Here is a 21,975-nt window from a genome sequence, read left to right on the forward strand (position 1 = left end):
GAGATCCCCACCACCTCATTCTTCTAAATTTCAGTGAGTACAGGCCCAAAGCTACCAAATGCTCCTCATATGTTAACCCTTTCATTCATGGGCTCATTCTCATGAAACTCCTCTGGAACCTTACCAATGTCAGCATATCCTTTCTTAGATAAAGAGCCCAAAGCAGCACACAGTACTCCAAGTGCATCCTGACCAGTGCTTTATAAAGCCTCAGCATTACATCCTTGCTTTCATATTCTAGTCCTCTAGATTTCCACATTAGATCTGTGGTTCTCAATGTAACTCCACATCACATGTTTGCTGAGTGATCTCTGATACATAGTGCATCACCATGTGGTATAAATAGTATACTTATAACTAACGGATAGTTCTTTAGTTATTCAACCATACATTAATGTTATAAAAGTAATAGTTAATATCATTCCAAATAGAACATTGTATTTTTGATAAAGGTCAGCCCAACTAAAGCTTCAAATTACTGTTCATTTGTAGCTGTGCATTTGCCACTTCTCAACCTGGATACTAGATATAATGTGACATTGTTAGATACAAATAGATCTTAGTGAGTGTGGAAGAGGGTGTTGGTGGGGAAGGATGGGAAAGTCCTGCAAGGGTGGTTTGGCAGGGGCAGATTCAGTAATAGACAATAGGTGCAGGAGTAGGCCATTCAGCCCTTCGAGCCAGCACCACTATTCACTCTGATCATGGCTGATCATCCACAATCAGTACCCTTTTCCTGCCTTCTTCCCATATCCCTTCACTCCACTATCTTTAAGAGCTCTATCTAACTCTTTCTTGAAAGAATCCAGAGAACTGGCCTCCACTGCCTTCTGAGGCAGAGCATTCCACAGAACCACAACCCTCTGTGTGAGAAAGTTTTTCCTCAACTCCGTTCTAAATTGTCTACCCCTTATTCTTAAAACTGTGGCCTCTGGTTCTGGACTCCCCCAACATCGGGAGCGTGTTTCCTGCCTCTAGCGTGTCCAATCTTATATGTTTCAATCAGATCCCCTCTCATCCTTCTAAATTCCAGTGTATACAACCCCAGTCGCTCCAATCCAGTAGAAGCAAGGTCAAGCTCACAACCTTTTCTCCCTGCCTTCCCAGCTGAGAAAGACCCTTTTCATCATCACCACTGGTAGCTTACCTGTTTTTTTATAATGCAAGGCCTGCAGTGATTATGAAAGAATAAGAAGATAAATTGGAATGGGGATGGAATCAGTAAGATTGGTGTCAACCATCATTAGTCTATTTATCAAACTGTGAAGTTTGAATTGAGTTAGATCTAACAATGTCAGACAAGTTTAAGTTCAAGATTTTGAACATTTCTACTGTGGATCCAGCTAGAGGAGCTCACTAGGACCGGCAGTGTTAAAATAATCCATGTCAAAAAGGAGTTACTGAAGCAGGAAATGCAGAATTCAAAATTCATTCATAGTTTGACCAATGCTTTAAACTTTGGAGCAGACTTGAATGAGTGGTTGGTAAAGACTGACGGGTGCTGTAAACTAGGGGCCAAACAGCTTTCTTGGTGTTCAGTACAATTGGACTGAAATAACCTTGTAATAATGCAGTAGAATCAATTAAAAAAACACACACACAGGATGGGGATCCGAAATAAAGTCATAAAATGCTATAACTATTCAGAAAGTCAGAATAACAGAATCAATATTTTAGGTAAAAGTCTCTTGAGTGGATTAAATCCCCCCCCCACCCCAGCAATCTTACACCCCAATTGAACGTAGTGAAAATGCTCTTCATTGACCACTGCTAAACATTACTACTGTCCCCTCAGAACTAAACAGTAAGCTTCAATACCTAGGCCTCAATATCTCCTTGTGCAAATGGATCCTTGATTTCTTCACTTGCAGACACCAGTCAGTTTGGATTGGTAACAACATCTCAACAATCAGCATCAGTACAGGAGAAACACAAGGCTTTAGATCCTTTTAAATCTCTCATCTCTGATCTTGAACCACTGCCCTCTTGCATTTAGCAAGCTCTCCTTGGGAAAAAGACAATGTGCTTTCACCCTATCCACAGGGTCTTCATGATCTTACACACCTCTATCAGGTCACCCCTCAATCTCCTAGCTTCCAGGGAATAAAGTTCTAGTTCAGGCAACTTCTCTTTGTAACTTGGACCCCACCATCTAAGCAACATCCTGTTAAATATTTTCTGCAATCTTTCTAGTTTAATAACATCTTTCCTACACTAGGGTGACCAAAACTGTACACAATACTCAAAATGCAGCCTCATCAATGTCTTCTATATCTGCAACACAACTTACTAACTGCTATACTCAATGCCTTCTTCACCACCCTGTCTACTTGCTACTTTGAGTGAGCTTTGCGCTTGCACTCCTTTGTCCCTCCGTTCTATAACACATCCCAGAACCTTCCATCCATTGTATGAGTCTGATTTTCCAAAATGCAATACCTCACATTTATTTAGTCTGGGAAACAACCCTCAGGCAACACCCTCTGCATCTCCTGCTGAGCTAACAATCCACTATCTCCCACTGGATCCATATAATCTAACATTCCAGACTAGCCTGGCAAGAGGGAACATGTCAAAGACCTTGCTAAAGACCATGTAGACAACATCACTGCCCTCCCCTCATCCATCCATTTTGTTATCTCCTTGAGGAACTCCAAGAGGTTTATCAGACATGACTTATCAGTCATAGAACAGTACAGCACAGAAACAGGCCCTTAAGCCTATGTAGTCCATGCCAAGCTATTAATTTGTCTAATCCATTGACGTGCACTGGGACCATAGCCGTCCATACCACTCTCATCCATGTACCTATCCAAATTTCTCTTACATGTTGAAATTGAACCTCAGTACACCACTTCTGCTGATGGCTTGTTCCACACTCTCACCACCCTCTGAGCGAAGAAGTTCCCCCTCACACTCCCCGTAAAAATGTCACCTATCATCCTTAACTCATGACCTTTAGTTCTAGTTTCACCCAACCTATGTGGAAAAAGCCTGCTTGCATTTACCCTATTTATACCCGTCATAATTTTGTATACCTCAATCAAATTTATTCAACCTTTCCTTATAACTCAGGTCCTCAAATCCTGGCAAAATCCTTGTAAATTTTCTATGTATTCTTTCAATCTTTTTGATATCTTCCCCATAGGTAGGTGAGCACAACTGCACACATTACTCTAAATTAGGCCTCACCAATGTCTTAAACAACTTCAACATAACATGCCAAATCCTGTACTCAGTACTTTGATTTATGAAGGCCAACATGCCAAAGGCTCTCTTTACGATCCTATCTGCTTGTGATGCCCTTTTCAAGCGTTTATGAATCTGTGTTCCCAGACCTCTTTGTTCTTCCACAATCCCCGGTGTCCTACTGCTCACCGTGCAAGTCCCACTCTGCTTTGTCCTCCCAAAGTGTAACCCCTCACACTCATATGCATTAAATTCTCTCTGCCATTTTTCCAGTTGGTCCAGATTCCTCTTCAAGCTTTGTTATCCTTCCTTATTGTCTACTAAGCCTCAAATCTTTGTGTCATCTGCAAATGTATCCCCCATACACAAAGCTGTGCAGATTATCAGATTCCGTCTCTCCAAATATTGGTAGATCCTGTACTTCGGAATTCACTCCAATAATGAACCCACCAGCGATGATGGACTCCCGATCTGTAGTTCCCCAGTTTGTTTTTGCTACCCTTTTTAAACAATAGTACCACATTAGCCACTCTCCATTCTTCCAGAGCATCACGTGTGGCTAGAGATGAGGCAAACGCCTCTGGAAGGGTTTCTCCAATTTCTTCTCTAGCTTCCCACAAGGTCCAAGAATGCATCAGGTAGTCATTGATTAACTAATCAATTGGTTTTTATTCAATCACAAATAAGAGAAAGTCTGCAGATGCTGGAAATTCGAGCTTCACACGCAAAATGCTGGAGGAACTCAGCAGGCCAGGCAGCACCTATGGAAAAGAGTAAACATTCGACATTTTGAGCCGAAACCCTTTAGCAGTCCTGTACTCTCAAATTAGCTGTGATAAAACTTGCAGAATATGTTCGGAAACTAGTGTAAGAAGTTGTAAAAAAAAAGTTGGTAAAATTACATGAGTAACACATACAAAATGCTGGAGGAACTCAGCAGGTCAGGCAGCATCAATGCAAAGGGATAAACAGTCGATGTTTCTGGCTGAAACCCTTCATTAGGACTGGAAAGCAAGGGTGAAGAAGGCAGAATAAGATGACTGGAGAGGGGCTGGAGTACAAGCAAGAAGGTGGTAGGTGAAAGGGGTTAGATGGGTGGGGGGGAGATGAACTGATAAGCTGGGAGGTGATAGGTGGAAAAGGTGAAGGGCTGGAGAAGAAGGAATCTGATAGGAGAGGAGAGTGGACCATGGGAGAAAGGGAAGGAGAAGCAGCATCAGGGGGAGCTGATAGGCAGGTGAGTACAAGAGAAGACATAAGAGGGAAGCCAGAGTAACGAGGGAAGGGGGCAGGGGAGGGGAAAATTACCGGATGTTAGAGAAATTGATATTCGTGCCATCAGGCTGGAGGAGTAAATGTTATATAAAGAGAAACAATATTTAAAAGCTCTTCATTCCCATTGCAGCATTTAATATTAGTGCTTTTAGTACTGGACTTGAAATACCAGCCGTTAAAGATGACATAATACTTCAACATTAAAGCACAGTGAAATAAGCTACAGGTTGGCAAGGTTGTCCGAAATCTTGTTCATTATAAATTGCATCTTCATATTTCACAGAAGTGCTGCCTTCAATAGATGTTTTGCTCTTTTTAGCTACTGAATACCTTAAAGCTTTCATTAACACATTGTGTACAGCTGACAAAACAACAGCATTGATGATACTGCTCTTTGCAGGTTATTAACACCCGAGTTATAGGGAAAGGTTGAGTAGGTCAGGATTTTATTCCCTGGAGCGGAGGAGAATGAGGGGAGATCTGATAGAGGTTTACAAAATTATGAGGAGTAGAGATAGGGTAACGCAAGTAGCATTTTTCCACTGAGCTTGAGAGCTAGAGGTCATGGGTTAAGGATGGAAGGCGAAATGTTTAAAGGGAACATGAGGGGAAACTTCTTCGCTCAGAGGGTGGAATGAGTTGCCAGCGCAAGTGGTCGGTGCAGATTTGATTTGAACACTTGGTGATGTACATGGATGGGGGGGGTGGGGGTTGCGGTATGGAGGGCTGTAGCCCAGGTGCAGGTCAATGGGATCAGGCAGAATAATCGCTCTGCATGGACTAGATGGGCCAAAGGGCCTGTTCCTGTGTTGTAGTACTCTATGACTCTGACTTAAAATCCTCTCAAAAGACAGATTGAGTAATATTGAAAGTTATAGATTTCTGAAATAGGTGTTTAATCTTACATCTGTGACTAGATTTTTACTGTACTCAGCTGAACGGTAGGGTTTAGTTTGGTGCAGCTAGCTATACATCACAGTAGCTTGATCAATGCTCTGCTTTATAATAGTGAAAGAACATGACTTATGCTCGGGTTTACAGCACTAAGTAATTTCCAGCTTAAATTGGGATGTCAGCAAAAATGCACAGCAGAGAATCGACACTTTCATAAAAGGTGAAGAAGGTAATCAGAATCGGAACTCCACACAAGAAATGACCTCAGCATTTTAAGGGAGAAGAATGGGAAGCATTGTGAATGAACCCACTGTCTGATAGGGATAATGCCTCACTGGAAGATGAATGGAGATTGAATTTATGAACCCAAGAAATTCTGCAGATGCTGGAAATACAGAGCAACCCATACAAAATGGTGGAGGAACTCAGCGGGTCAGGCAACGTCTATGGGAATGAATAAACAGTCAATGTTTCAGTATAAGACCCTTCATCAGAACTGGAAAGCAAGGGTGAACAACTCACCCTTGGAAGGAGTTGAAGGAGTACAAACTAGAAGGTGATAGGTGGAAAATGTAAAGGGCTGGAGAAGAAGGAATCTGAACGGAAAGGAGAGTGGCCCATGGGAGAAAGGGAAGGAGGAGGACACCGGGGGAGATGATAGCCAGAGGAGGAGAAGAGAAGAGATAAGGGGAAGGGAGCCGAGTGGGCAATTGAAGAAGAGAAACGGGGATGGAAACGTCACTGGAAATTGGAAAATAGGTGTTCATGCAATCAGGTTGGAGGCCACCCAAATGGAATATGAAGTGTTGCTCCTGCAACCAGAGAGCAGCTTCTTCATGGCAGTAGAGGAGGCCATGGACTGACATGTTGGCAATGGAAAGGGGATAGAAATTAAAATGGTTGGCCACTGGGAATTCCTGCATTTTGTGGATGGAAGGAAGGTGCTCGCCAAAGCGGTCCCCTAATCTACATCGTGTCTCACCAGTGTAGAGGCTGTATTGGGAGCACCGGATACAGTAAATGACTGCAGTAGATTTGCAGGTGGTGTTGCCTCACCTGGAAGGACTGTAGGAGCAGCGCGTTCAACGTGCTGGAAGAGCTCAGCAGGCCAGGCAGCGTCTAGGAAAAAAGTACAGTTGACGTTTCGGGCCAAGACCCTTCGGCAGGACTGGAGGAAAAAGCTGAGGAGGAGATTTTAAAAGTGGGAAGGGGGAGGGGAGAGAGAAACACAAGGTGATAGGTGAAACCTGAAGAGAGAAGGATGATGTAAAGTGCTGGGAAGTTGATCGGTGAAAAGAGACAGAAGGCCTTGATCTCAAACCTGGCCAGATTCAAACTCAAGACCATCTGCTTCAAAATCCAGTGCTGATGTCACTATACCACCAACTGACCCAAGCAACATTGTACAAGGAGTTGTTATTTATTGAGGATCATAGGAGGTGTCAAAAAGAACATTGATTTGTCTCTCTGTCTCTCTCTCTGTCTCTCTCTCTCTCTCTCTCTCTCTCTCTCTCTCTCTCTCTCCCCAACCCCCCCCCCACCCCCTCTCCCCCTCTCCCCCTCTCCCTCTCTCCCTCCGCATTGGGTATTTGTCAGGGTTTTTAATGGGTTCTTTTGGGTTTCTTGCTTTGTGGCTCCCTGTAAGGAGATGAATCTCAAGGTTGTATAATGTATACATACTTCGATAATAATTGAACTTTGAGATGAAGTACACTTTGATAGCCAATTAAGTCATTGCTACCCTGACAACACCTGATATTCAGAAGTATTTCAAAAGTGATGATATATCAAACAAAAAATATTAAAATTATTCAAGGAAGAAAATCTTGAACAATCAAAAATATTGAACTAAATGTAACTAAGTCAAATATGTAAGTTGCTTAAATGTTAATTACCTTGACCCCAGTTGTTATTCCCCTCCATGCAAAACAGATCACATCACTGTTTAAACCCAGATGTAGCCCAGTGCAGTTTCAGAATGCACATGCCCTGTTGTAACTATTGGCGAAATTCTCCAGGCTCCTATCTGGTCATTATATTCAATTAGGAGTCAAATTTCTTGGCAGAGTCAGGAATTTGCCAGCAATGAGTGGCCATTATATTCAAGCTACACACATCAAAGTTACTGGTGAATGCAGCAGGCCAGGCAGCATCTCTAGGAAGAGGTACAGTCGACGTTTCAGGCCGAGACCCTTCGTCAGGACTAACTGAAAGAAGAGCTAGTAAGAGATTTGAAAGTGGGAGGGGGAGGGGGATATCCAAAATGATAGGAGAAGACAGGAGGGGGAGGGATGGAGCCAAGAGCTGGACAGGTGATAGGCAAAAGGGGTACTAGAGGATCATGGGACAGGAGGACCAGGGAGAAAGAAAAGGGGGAGAGGGGGAAACCCAGAGGATGGGCAAGGGGTATAGTGAGAGGGACAGAGGGAGAAAAAGGAGAGAGAGAAAAAGAATGTGTGTATATAAATAAATAACGGATGAGGTACAAGGGGGAGGTGGGGCATTAACGGAAGTTTGAGAAGTCAATGTTCATGCCATCAGGTTGGCGGCTACCCAGACAGAATATAAGGTGTTGTTCCTCCAACCTGAGTGTGGCTTCATCTTTACAGTAGAGGAGGCCGTGGATAGCCATGTCAGAATGGGAATGGGATGTGGAATTAAAATGTATGGCCACTGGGAGATCCTGCTTTCTCTGGCGGACAGAGTAGTTGTTCAGCGAAGTGATCTCCCAGTCTGCGTCGGGTCTCGCCAATATTCAGCGAAATGATCTCCCTCTCACTATACCCCTGGCCCATCCTCTGGGTTTCCCCCCTCCCCCTTTTCTTTCTCCCTGGGCCTCCTGTCCCATGATCCTCTCATATCCCTTTTGCCTATCACCTGTCCAGCTCTTGGCTCCATCTCTCCCCCTCCTGTCTTCTTCTATCATTTTGGATCTCCCCCTCCCCCTCCCACTTTCAAATCTCTTACTAGCTCTTCTTTCAGTTCATCCTGATGAAGGGTCTTGGCCCGAAACGTTAACTGTACCTCTTCCTAGAGATGCTGCCTGGCCTGCAGCGTTCACCAGCAACTTTGATGTGTGTGGCTTGAATTTCCAGCATCTGCAGATTTCCTGGTGTTTGCACTATATTCAAGCTTTCTGTTTTCATTGAAGATCCCTGAATGTGGTAGCACTTAAGTGAAGAAGTGATGACAAATTAGATTCCAAAGCATCAGATGGAGAGAGCTTGAAACCATGGCTGGAACTCTCTAGCTCTCCAGCGTCAATGACAACCAACCCCTAGGATTACTGTCAGTCAGTTTAGGCATTTACAACTCATGGTTTCATGCTTATAGTTTGATTTCTTATAACCTGCCTGACATTACTTGCAGATATTTCTAAGGACCACAATTTCAAAAAGCAGACTGCAAAAAGGTTGGGCCATTGTAGAAATAGACTTCAATACTGGTGGAAGTATCTCCCCAATGTGCTTTGGATGCATTTTGATATGTATTTGCAAACAGTACTAGGATATTTTGATTTGTAACATTCAAAAAACTCTACATGGTTTCTAAAATGATTTTGAAAGATTTAAGGGGATCCTTCATTCAGAGGGTGGTGTGAGTGTGGAATGAGCTGCCAACAGAAGTGATAGATCTGGGTTCAGCTGCAACATTTAAGGGAAGTTTGGATAGGTACATGGATGGGAGGGATTTGGAGGGCTATGGTCCAGATGTAGATCCATGGGACTAGGCAGAAGAACAGGTCAGCATGGACTAGATGGATCAAAGGGTCTGTTTCTGTGCTGGAGTGCTCTATGATTCTAATCAGGATTTCAACTTCTGCAGAGTAATTACTAGATTAATTAAAACATAACACACAATTCAGTACACATTCACTATAAGGCATGCTAGAGTCTATGAATCAATGTACATAGTACCAGATCAGGCACAGTTGTTGTTACTACACACACAAAATATTTTACAGATTCTTAAAGAGAGGGAAGCACTTAGTGTTACCTCTCTCACTGAAGCAGTCAGGTGTGATGTAACTAGTGTATAATCAGATCGATAAAGTGGGCGGGCATCTGTAGCACGATAAAGATTAAATGGTCCCAGCATTAATAGAAACACTTACACGAGGCAGGATTTGGAAGGGCTGGAGAGTTCATGTGTTGACAAGTCTGAGAAGCTAATGGACAGGCTAACTCACCCTTCCACGTGCTTTTGAAATTTAGCTGTAACTACACAAGCTTTATTCTTTGGTATAGATTTCCATCCAGGAGTTACACTGATTAACTCTTGGCCGTGAGTATTCCAGAGAAGGCTACGGGGCACAGGAAGAGATAGATATCTTCAATGGATACTTGGGACCAGATCCTGGGAGGTTGCATCCCTAACCCAGGATTGCAGCAGTCACCAGATCAAATCTGGCATGGGGAGGGATGGGCAGACAGTTTTGTTTACAAGATCCCTAGGGCCCATTTCCAATCTGGTGAGGAAGCTCTTTGTATGAAGAGTGATCATAGGGTGTTTAGAAAAGTCTGGGAGTAAAACATTCCTGGCTCACAGGTGGTGAAGTAAATGCTCTTCTTTATGCATTATTTCCTGCCTTCAGCTGCCAAGGTTTCAAGAGACTGGAAAATTCAAGTCAATTCAAGATTGTTTAATGTCATTTCTGGTACACAAGTGTAAAGAGAAAGCCCTTAACTCCAAGTGGAGTCATCGGGACACCGTCATGACGGTGTTTTTTTAGCAGGCTTTCTTATTTTTATGAGGCCAAATTGCTAGCTCAACGCTCAACCCAGCAGGGATGGAAAGCATGCAAGGGAGCCGGCTGGATTCGAACTCAGGAGCCTTGGCTCTGAAGTCCAGAATGAAATAATTGTTACTCAGGATTTGATATAGCACAAAAAAACCCACAATAAAATAAAGAACTCAAGAATTAAGAAAGCACACAATAAATATAAATATGTAAGATTAGCTTATATACATCGACTGATTGTATGTCCATAAAGTCAAACTAGGCACAGGTGTGTCTATACATAAGGTGACAGACAGGAAGTGATAAAGTAGTTGTAGTTGGAGGTGTGGTGGGGTGGGTTAGTGGGCGGAGGTGTTGATCAGCCTTACTGCTTGGGGAAAGTAACAGTTTTGGAGTCTGGTGGTCTTGGCATGAATGATACCTAGCCTCCTCCCCGATGGGAGCGGGACAACCGATCAAGCCTGAAGCTATGAGACTTCCTTTAATGTTAAGAGCGGCAACCTTCAGCTGGGGAGCTGTCAGTCCCTTCATGAACAGATCGAAACCATATGAATGATTTTGGCAGTCTGCACTCAGACAACCAACAGACAGCAGAAATCTTTGGACTGTCCTTTAGTCTTTAAACACTGTAAACTTCAAAGAATGAATTGCCTGTGTCTCCACATGCAACCTTAATAAAATTCTACAATTCTACAATGAGAGGACAGGAGAACTGGTTTGAGGGGGATAATAAATCAACCATGATGGAATGGTAGAGCAGACTCAATGGGCCGAATGGCCTAACTCTGCTCCTATGTCTTATGGTCTAAAGAGAAATAAACAGTTTGGCCTCTCTGATCCTTGTACTAGAAATTATTATGTACTGATCTGAAGATTTGACTGGTACTTAAAACCTTTTAAATTTTGGTTGTATTTTTTAGTTCAGTTCAGTTACTAAAAGCTTCCTTGCCTTTGCTGAATCTTGCCTTCCCATGAGATCATAGGGAAATGAATGTGCTATTTCAGTCCTGAAAAGGTTGCAATAAGAATAAATGAAAAGTGTTAAAGAAAGCGTTAAAAGTGTTAACGGCACAGTAGTGTAGTGGTTAGCACAACGCTTTACAGTACCAGCAAACTGGATTCAGTTCCCGCTGCTCCTTGTATATTTTCCCTGTGACCGCGTGGGTTTCCTGCAGGCGCTCCAGTATCCTTCCACAGTCCAAAGATGTACCAGTTGGTAGGTTCATTGGTCATTGTAAGTTGTCTGGTGATTAGGAAGGCTAGGGTTAAATCAGGGGATTTCTGGGCAGTGAAGCTCGAAGTCAAGATTATTATCATTTACCTTTTTATATGTATACTGGCAAATGAGACAACGTTTCTCCGGACGAAGGTGTAAAGCACAGTACTACATGCAACAATTTAGGAAAGTAAGAATTAAATCTACAAATGAATTATGCATAGATGAACAAAGTAAAGTGCATAAATTAAATACTGTGGGCTTCAGTACAAATTATCTGGTGACACTTTGAATGCGATGCGGCAGAAGTGTCACTGGATAATTTGTGTTGTACCTTACAAAGAGCTGGAAAAAGAAGGGCTTCAATAAATAAATAAATAAATGTTCTGCCCACCACATGGTTTGGGGAGAAGGATTTGGATGGGACAGACAAAATGACCACAGGCAGTCTCAACCTAATTTCTCATTGTGAGCAGTCCAGTGTACAGAATTATATCATGTTCGTCATTTTCACATGTGGAGTTTAGAAAAAATGACACTTCTAGACAGAATGCTGTAAAATTGGGGCTAGACTTTGTTATTGAGATTGCATAGAAATAAGTCAATTTCTACACCATAGAAGCTATAACTTTTAAGTTGCTACTGCATCAAACTGTATAAATCTAAATTGCTCCTCACCTGGTTCCACCTACCTCATCCCTCCCCACACAACTCCTTCTACGGGCTATCTCCCCTCAACACTCAGTCCTGATGCAGGATCTCAATCCAAAATCCCAGTTGGCCGTTTGCCTTCACAGATGCCTGTTGACTCATTGAGCTCCGCGTAGTTTGTTTCTTTGCTCCAGATTTCCACGCCTGCTGTCTCTCTTGCATCTCTAAGTTGCTATTGTGCTTGATTTAGTCCTGGGAGGAGGAACATTGGCATAAAAATAATTGGTTAATGGATATTGGTTAATTGAATATTGGTTTAAAAATTAGATTAATAAACTCATGAAGTAAATTAGCCCCTGAAAATCCATTCCTCCACAGATAAAGGAGCAATCAACCAACTGCAGATGAATTTAATGAACAAGCAAAATTTATACAAATTTATTTTCTTCATGAATAAGACACCAACATGTTTCTATTGCTGAAACATGTACAAATGCCTTCCACAGATCACTCTTGCTTGAACTGTGCAAAATAAAGTGTTTAATTACCTCTTTCTGTACAATATAACACACATGAAGGATTGGGCAGATAGGGGAATACCATATTCATAACGAGACCATTAAGAGAGGAAAATGTGCTTGCCTAGCACTCACGGGACTCCCACTAATCTCAAACGTCGCCAAACAAATTCGAGTCGGCACTGTTTGACTTGCTTACCAATGCAAATCTGAGGGACCAATGTACAGTAGGCAGGGATGTTGTGGGGGGGGGGGGGTAGGAATCTCATCTGATCTCATTTGGAGGGGTATCAGTATGCATTCGCAATATTGTGGTGGATGCTTGCACAAGCCAAGCATGTATGCATCCAAAACCTCCATTCACACTTGTTTTCAGATGGTTATTCAGCAAAGGACTTGTTCCCCCTATCACCCATCTCTACTTAAGGACATCCCCCATTAATTTCCTTTGCTGGAAGTCTGTTTCACATATCCTCTCTACTGAGGCCAGGAAAGATTTTCTTCATCTGAATCTGACCAAAATCTCTGTTGTCCTAAACCCAGCCCTCCAGTGCAGGGCTTACTTCATTTATATTAGTCATACCTCATATGTTCTTTTCCCTATGCATGACCAGATTGAAGATAGATGGAAGATCATGATCATATGACACCGCACATAATGTTGATGATGAGCTCATATGTTGTGTTATGGACCAGGGCTCCTTGCTTTCTCACCAACCAATTTTAATTTCTGTTTGGTAAAAACAGGCTGATCATTGACAATGCCTCTCACTTTGAAGTTGTCCATTCTTACCCTGGGAAAGTTGAAATCTTGCATTCCAAATCAGGCTTTAACTTAACAAATAATTGAATGCTTTCATTCCAGCTGACTGTACTGCTAAACTCATTCGTGACTGACAGATGACAGGGGGTTTGCATACTACACTGATTTTACGGAGTATTGATTGAGACACACGTGTACAAAGACGTTGATCTTAACTGTATGGAAAAAAATGTTATACAATCTCTAACATGGCAGTCTGACTAAATATTTAGCAGTTTAAGGCTAGTACCAACTGTGGATTACAGATCTACCATCATACAAACATATGCTTTAAATTACATTATACATCATAATACTGCACTTTATCAAACTCTCCTCACTCCAAAGCAACTTCCAAAAGTGCAATGCAGTGCGGTAAATCCATTTTAAATGATATTTATCCGAATGCAACGTATCCCACCTAGTTCTGACTTTGAGTGCAACACCACAGGACACCATAGATCGGAGGTAGCCGACAGATTGGAGGGAGGAACTGCAGGGCGCCGACGCTGATTGACAGTTGCTCTCTCCATATATTCCAAAAAATGCAGGAGCCTCCGAACCGCCAAGGTGAGCAACAGCAACAGATGCTGCTGATGCTGATCTATGTGTAGATAAAAAGGTTTTTCTAGTCTGTGTTTTGTAAGAAGTTGGAAACGTGGCATTTATTTGAGTAAAAATTAAAGAAGACAATAATTATTTTGTGATTCATGAATACTGAGCAATAATTTGAAGAATATATTGCAAAAGAGACAGAAAAAGCAAATAAAGATCAAAAGATGTCCAGCCACAGGTAAGTAATACTTCCCCTAGTCTGGGATAATTTGCTTTTACAAGGTAAAACCAGCTTTGCTTAATCATTTGATGTCAGTGCTTGTTTTATAAAGTTTTATGAAAGTTGATGATGTTTGATAGCTCAGTTTTACATTATAAGTTTAATATTTTATGCATGATAAAAATGAATAGATTTATATTAAATACCTGAGCCACACTCTAAGGGAATGCACAGAAATGAACACAAAGAGAGCTCTCCTTAGCAGGCATCAGCTACAATACTGCAAAAGAGCTACTTAGCTCTGTTATTACAAGCTTACAGTTTAAAGAGGATGAATTTGACCCACTGGCTTGCTTGCTTCTAATGCTTGAGCTCCAAAAGGCACGCGCTACAGTTATTTTGTAAGGTGATGTGCAATCAAAGCTGTAAGGAATTTTGCTGAAGAAAGTAGGCGACATCAGTAATTGTTAAATACAATAATGGAACTCACCTCTTGTATATTTTAACTACTGCCTGATAAGGTAATGCCTCATTTTTGGTGTTGACCTCTTAAAACCGAATTGTTGCCTTACTCGAAATTTTGTTTTAATTTAAGGTGCTGTAACTTACCATGGAATTTCAAATGAGCAAATTATACAGACATCTTCTTTACAAGAAGGCAGACATTTACAATTCAAATAGTTCTATTCTGAGATTGTTCTTTAATTTCCCCAAAGACTTAGCAGGCAGTTGTACCAGCCCATGAGCCACATAGATCAGGAGGTTTGTAATCAATAAGGTCACGCTGGCTTGCCTCCTGAACAAGGACATTAAAAAAAAGTTTCACTAACCTGTACTCCATATTGGAACTTGTATGGGTGGGAATGAGAACAATTGTGGCTTTTAACAGTTAAGTAGATGATCACGAAAGAAAGCCTGCATTTATATAGTACTTTTCATGATGAGAAGATATCCACACGGGTTTACATTCAATTCTGAATCTCAAAGCAAATAGCATCTAATCCTTCACTGAACTGAAATACCAGCACAGTATCGGGAGGGGGACCAGAATCCACAAATATCTAAAGCAAAAGGCATGAGCTGAGCTGTGTCCAGGGAACTGCATGAGAGAGCGGAGGGATTTTAATTCACACACTGCAGAAAGAATTAGCATTTTGAAACGGGAAGAGTGAGCAAAAACAATGAAATAAACCCCTTAGGAGTAAATTCATTTTGGTCATTCATTAATTAACATTTTCTTAACTCTTGTGGTTTACTTTCACCTCGAAGGCCAGCCCTAGTGAAAAGTCTTGGCCCAAAGCATCCACTGTTTATCCCCCTCCACCGATGCCTAACCTGATGAGCTCCTCCAGCAATCTGTGTGTGGCATTCTAAATTTTTGACTCCTTATTGATTCCATTTGCCTCTGAAAATGGGGAAGAATTTTCTGCAGTCTACTCCATGTATACTTCCCCTCATTTTATACACATCAATCCTGTCCCCTCCTAATCTTCAGGGAAAACTGACCCTAACCTCTCCACCCTCTGCAGCACCATCACATCTTTCCTAAGGTGTGGTGACAGAACTGCATACAGTGTTCTAACTGAGGGCTGACCAATGAGTTATAAAATTGGAGCAAAACCACTTTGATCATGTACTCAGACCCCTGTCTAATGAAGGTCAATATCCCAAATGCCTTCTTAACCATGCTAATTTCATAACATTTCATGTGAATTTATTTCCTGTAATAAATTACTAACCGTGCTTTAGCTTAAATAGTTTGATAATCCTTAAAATTAAAAACACATAGGGGGAAGAGTATAAACTTGCATAGCACATAAAGATAGTTTTCCAAATAAAAATCTCACTGTACATCTATTCTGTATTTTAAGTCGTAATTCTTTCAACACCACCTCTACTGTAATAGAACATTATTTTGCAGAGGGCAAGTGTCATATCCGGCATTCATGAAGAAAGGAATGTTGTGTTATTTTACAATAATCATGCTTTGCATTATTACAATTTCATAAAGACTGAAAAATAAATAATTTACCAAATTAATATTCTTTATTTTTCATGGACTGTCATTTGTTATACATGTGTTGCATAGTTCCTTGTTTTATAGAATTTATTGTTAATAATGAAAAATGTGCATTTGTCTTAGACTGAATCTGCAACATTTACTATGGGGGAGCATCATTCTTCAGTTCCTGGTCTTTTATGAAAATGCCCTTCCTGCCTCCACCATCAGCTTGCAAACGTTTATTGGCTGTGCTGTGAGAGAGTTTCGGTTCCTGGCCAGGAAACCTGGTTGTAAAGGATTGCGAATAACTACAGATGCATGCTGGGGACGATGTGAGACCTGGGAGGTAAATGTATCATTGTTTCAAAATAACGTAATAGAACTTTTAGCCCAAATAACTTTCCTAATGAATAGGTAAAGAATTCTTCTAAATCTAAAACAATATTAAAATAATCTTGGATTTTCTGGTAGCACTGAATTCAATTCGAAACACAGAATTCCCACGAAGATATAATCAAATACATTGAAACCTATATACTATAACAACACTTGAAATGAGAATCCTTTTTTTAAGTGCTGATCATTGTGATGTTATTAAAGCAACAAGTATTTACTTTCAACATGGCTCAATGATTACCTTAATATATTGTGGCTACTTTATGGCTACCTGTGAGCAAACAGATCTCAAGAGTGTACAACTTATACATTCTCTGATAATAAAGGTAATTGAATTTTGAATACTTATTACTGGCAACATCATCATGGTAAATAAATTCTTCCATTTTATTATAACGTGATCAAATACTCGGGCCTATTAGAAGATACTACTGAGATTTCCTCTCTAAGTAACAATTTTATAAGAGATCAAAAATTTTAGATACCTTTTAAAAGATGAAGCTACACACATAAAAGTTGCTGGTGAACGCAGCAGGCCAGGCAGCATCTCCAGAAAGAGGTACAGTCGACGTTTCGGGCCGAGACCCTTCATCAAGACTAATTGAAAGAAGAGGTAGTAAGAGATTAATTTTAAAAGATGAATTGCTATAAATGTTGAGATGTAGTAAAACTTGGGTATCCATACACTCAGTGATTCAGGATTCAGGAATCCCTTCTTTCCCTTTGCTATCCAATTTCTGAACCCATGGACAGCACCACACTAATTTTTTATTTCTATTTTTGCACTATTTATTGAATTATTAAATATAAATATATTACTGTAATTCACTGATTTTCCCCCTATATTCTCATGTACTGCATTGTACTGCTGCTGCAAAGTTAATGAATTTCATGATATTAAACCTGATTCTGATTCCTTGTGTATACAGCAAGGAAAGTTCACCTATAATTTCAGCAAGCGACTAGAAATTATATATATATTTTAATTACAAAGTGGTTTAAAGCTTTTCTGTGCCATTGGTCTCTGCTGTTTCAGTTCCTTGTTCCACAGGCACTGCCTGATTTGCTGAATGGGTTCAGCATCTTTTCTCGTTTTGTTTCAGATTTCCAACATCTACCATTTTGTTTTGATTTATACTTTATACTTTATTGTCGCCAAACAATTGATACTAGAACGTACAATCATCACAGCGATATTTGATTCTGCGCCTCCCGCTCCCTGGATTACAAATCGATAGTAAATACTAAAAACTTAAATTATAAATCATAAATAGAAAATAGAAAAATGGAAAGTAAGGTAGTGCAAAACGAAAACCGAGAGGCACGTCCGGATATTTGGAGGGTACGGCCCAGATCCGGGTCAGGATTCGTTCAGCAGTCTTATCACAGTTGAAAAGAAGCTGTTCCCAAAACCTGCAATTTGTGTGAGACTTTAGTGAGGCCACACCTGTATCCAGTGATGGCTGTCTTACTGGATACAGATAGTTCTTTGGTAGAAAGATATACTTGTCATAGAGGAGTTGTAACAGTTTCTAAAATGATAAGGTTGTCCTATAAGGAAAATTCTAGTCGAATTGGTCCTCACTCAAAAGTATAAAAGCATTGGCAATCTCAGTGAAACGGAGATAATTCTTAGTCAGTCAGATATAATGAAAGCAGTGGTTTTATTTCTTGTTGAAAGGAATTGAAAAAGGTGATACAGGTAGATAGTATCGTAAAGAGAGCTTTCGGCACATTGACCTTCATAAATCAAAGTACTGAGTACAGGAGTTGGGACATTATGCTGAAGTTGTATGACCCATTCGTGAGGCCTAATTTGGAGTATTGTGTGCTGTTCTGCTTACCTACCTACAGGAAGGATATCAATAAGATTGAAAGAGTGAGAGAAAATTTACAAGGATGTTGCCAGTACTTGATTATATTTCGGGAAAGGTTGAAATAGGCTCGGATTTTATTCCTTGGAGCATATGAGAATGCAGGAAGATTTGATAGAAGTATATACTGTAAAACTATGAAGTGTGAATATAGGGTAAATGCAAGCAAGCCTTTTTCCACTGAAGTTGAGTGAGACTAGGACTAGAGGTCATGGGTTAAGGATGAAAGGTGAAATGTTTAAGGCGAACATGGGGAGGAACCTCTTCACTCAGAAGGTGGTGAAAGTGTGAAATGAGCTGCCAGCGGAAGTTGTGATTTGGGTTTGATTCCACCATTTAAGAGAAATTTGGACAGGTACATGGATAGGAGAGGTATGAAGGGCTAAGGTCCTGGGGCAGGTCAATGGGACTAGGCAGAATGATAGTTTGGCATGGCCAGAGAGCCTGTTTCTGTGCTGTCCTGTTCTATGACTTTATGACTCTAAAAATCTAGAACTAGTTTTAGGAACACACATCAAAGTTGCTGGTGAACGCAGAAGGCCAGGCAGCATCTCTGTCCCTCTGAATATACCTCTTGCCCATCCTCTGGGTCCCCCCCCCCCGTCTTTCTTCCCGGACCTCCTGTCCCATGATCCTCTCATATCCCTCTTTGCCAATCACCTGTCCAGCTCTTGGTTCCATCCCTCCCCCTCCTGTCTTCTCCTATCATTTTGGATCTCCCCCTCCCCCTCCCACGTTCAAATCTCTGACTAACTCTTCCTTCAGTTAGTCCTGATGAAGGGTCTCGGCCTGAAACGTCGACTGCACCTCTTCCTAGAGATGCTGCCTGGCCTGCTGCGTTCAGCAGCAACTTTGATGCGTGTTGCTTGAATTTCCAGCATCTGCAGAATTCCTGTTGTTTACTAGTTTTAGGATCAGGGTTTAGCTAATGAATACTGGGATGAAAGATATCTCTTTATAAGAGTATCCTAAATGTTTTGTTAAGATCAAGTTGTTTTTTGATTTGGCACAAAGCAAATCCAAACTTACACAGCTAGGAATGTAGCAGTAAGCTTCAGCAGACCATAAGCAATGCAACCTACTCCTATTCTATTTCTACATCAGGTTTTAATTAAACATCCAGTTCATTTCACACCATGTACATAAAGTACGCAAATCAAACAATAATGATTGTATAGGCAACAGAAGATTGTGACGCACTGTACCTGACCTCAACCTGTTACGAATTAGAAGGTGAGGCTTTGCAGGAACAGAGAAGGGCCAATTGATTATCTGCCTGTCACTGTCACTCACCTCCTTGCTTGCAGAATTACTTACCCCTCACCTCCTTGCTTCTAAGTCTTTCTGGATAACCATTTCCGTGAGTGAATCTGCTTGCTGCTATGACATCAACACTTTAATGCACTTAGATCCAGCTTTTCCTACCTCTTATATCAGAATCAGAATCAGGTTTAATATCACCAGCAAATGTCATGAAATGTCTTTGCAGCAGCAGTACAATGCAATACATAACAATTGAAAAAATCGAGGAATAAGTGATGCAAAAAATAAAAACCAAGAAGTAGTGAGTTAGTATTCATGGGTTGAATGTTCATTCAGAAATTGAGTGGCAGAGGAAATGAAGCTGTTCCTGAACCACTGAGTGTGTACCTTCAGGCTCCGTTAACATCTTCCTGATGGTAACAACCAGAACAAGGAATGTCCTGGGTGATGGGGTTCCTTAATGATGGATGCTGCCTCTTTGAGGCATTGCTCCTGGAAGCTACAGAGGCTAGTGCCCATGATGGAGCTGAGTGAGTTCACAACTTTCTGCAACTTCTTTCGACCCTGTGTAGTAGCCTCCCCACCATCCCTCCACATCAGACGGTGATACAGCCAGTTAGAATGCTCTCCACGATGCATCTATAGAAATATGCAAGTGTCTTTGGTGACGTACCAAATCTCCTCAAATTCCTCATGAAATAGAGCCACTTTCATGCCGTCTTTGTAGCTGATTCGATATGTTGGGCCCAGGGAAGATTCTCAGGGATATTGACACCCAGGAGTTGCTCACTCTTTTCGCTTCTGCTTCCTCTGTGAGGACTGGTACGTGTTCCCTCAGCTTCTCTTTTCTGAAGCCCCCAACTCTTTGCTGATGTTGGATGATGGAGACAGATACAATAAGAATTTAAAAAGACATTTGGTCAGTCCCATAGATGGGAATGGTTTAGAGTAGGGGCCCTCATCCTGGGGTCCACAGTTAATGATAAGGGTCTGTGGTATAAAACAGGTTGGGAAGCCCTGGTTTAGAGGGATGTGAGCCAGCCCATGCCAACCAAGGTGCCTTACCTGAGGGAGCTCACTTTCAAACCCTAGGAATCTAAGGCTCATCCAACTTGAGTGAAACCAACACGTGAAGGAAATATTTGATAACTCACTGTAATATAGCAAGTAAAGAATGATGCATTCGTCACATCAGGAAACTTAATTCTTCATGATGAGGACATTAAAGCAAGGTAAATGATGAGAGAATGATTCCTCTTGTGAGTGAGTCTAGGACTACAGGATAGTCCAAGGTTAAGATAGCACCCAGTTAAAGTGAGATTAAAAATAATTTCTCCTCTCAAAGGGCTGAATGATTTTGGACTCCCTTGCTGCTGAAATCTGTGGAAACTGATTTTCTGAATTGATGCAAAACTGAGAAATAGAATTTTAATCAGCAAAGGAATTGAGGGTCAAGATGAAAGGAGGCATGAGGTAAATGAATGAGCCATGGTGGAGCAAGATTAAGGGGCTATTGACCTTCTCCTGTTTTTACGACCCTATGGTCTACTGCCAGGTTTTGTCAGCAAAAACGCAGAGCAATCAGAAGTTGAATGTTAGTGTAACAGATTTTAAATATTTGCATGTATATTGTACGAGGTTCCTGGAATGATTTTGTTCTGTGCGTCTGCCTCCAGAGACCGATTCTTGATCCTCCTTACGTTGAAGCATACCACCGGGTCTGTACCTACAACGAAACCAGGTTCGTCACGGTGAAACTACCCAACTGCCACGCTGACGTCGATCCATTCTACACCTACCCGGTCGCAGTGCGGTGCGACTGTGGCATTTGCTCAACTACAACCACCGAGTGCGAGACCTTGTAACGCATCTCCCCCACCTCAAAACCAGATGTAATACATGCCTCCATGGGAAAGTGCTCATGCTTAGTGAAGTCTGATCTATTGATTCAAAAAGAAATTGAAATACATCTTCCTGTAACAAACCTTGTATGCTGATAATTTTAATTGTTCATTTTCTTGGATAAGAAGCAACATTGTTCGTATTGAAAATAAAAGAAAAATACTTGGAAGTGATATAATGCATATAAAGCACTGAAATGCAAAAATCAATTTTAACATGTTTGCTTATCAGCCAAATATAGTCAAATCCTTGAACATTACAACAGTGCAGGCTTTTTCCTCTCAGGTTGGGTGAGACTAGAACTAGAGGTAATAAGTCGGGGTGAAAGTTGAAATATTTAAGAGAATCTGAGGGGGATCTTCTTCGCTCTGAGAGTGCAGTGAGTATGGAGCAAGCAGCCAGCTGAAGTGGTAGATGCAAGAACAATTAACACACATGGGAAGTTTGGATAGGTTCATGGATGAGAGGGTTTTGCAG

General features: G+C 41.3%; 1 protein-coding gene across 1 annotated transcript; it reads left to right on the top strand.

Annotated features, from left to right (window-relative positions):
• The first annotated feature begins 14,065 nt into the window (after positions 1-14,065).
• On the top strand, positions 14,066-21,506 carry gphb5 (glycoprotein hormone subunit beta 5). Its single transcript, XM_063045399.1, has 3 exons — positions 14,066-14,079; positions 16,205-16,409; positions 21,273-21,506. The coding sequence occupies exons 1-3, from the start codon at positions 14,066-14,068 to the stop codon at positions 21,459-21,461; spliced, it is 408 nt and encodes a 135-aa protein (XP_062901469.1). The 3' UTR covers positions 21,462-21,506.
• The last annotated feature ends 469 nt before the right edge of the window (positions 21,507-21,975 follow it).

This window comes from Mobula hypostoma, chromosome 1, assembly GCF_963921235.1.
Source record: "Mobula hypostoma chromosome 1, sMobHyp1.1, whole genome shotgun sequence".
In the NCBI taxonomy this organism is placed as follows: Eukaryota; Metazoa; Chordata; class Chondrichthyes; order Myliobatiformes; family Myliobatidae; genus Mobula; species Mobula hypostoma.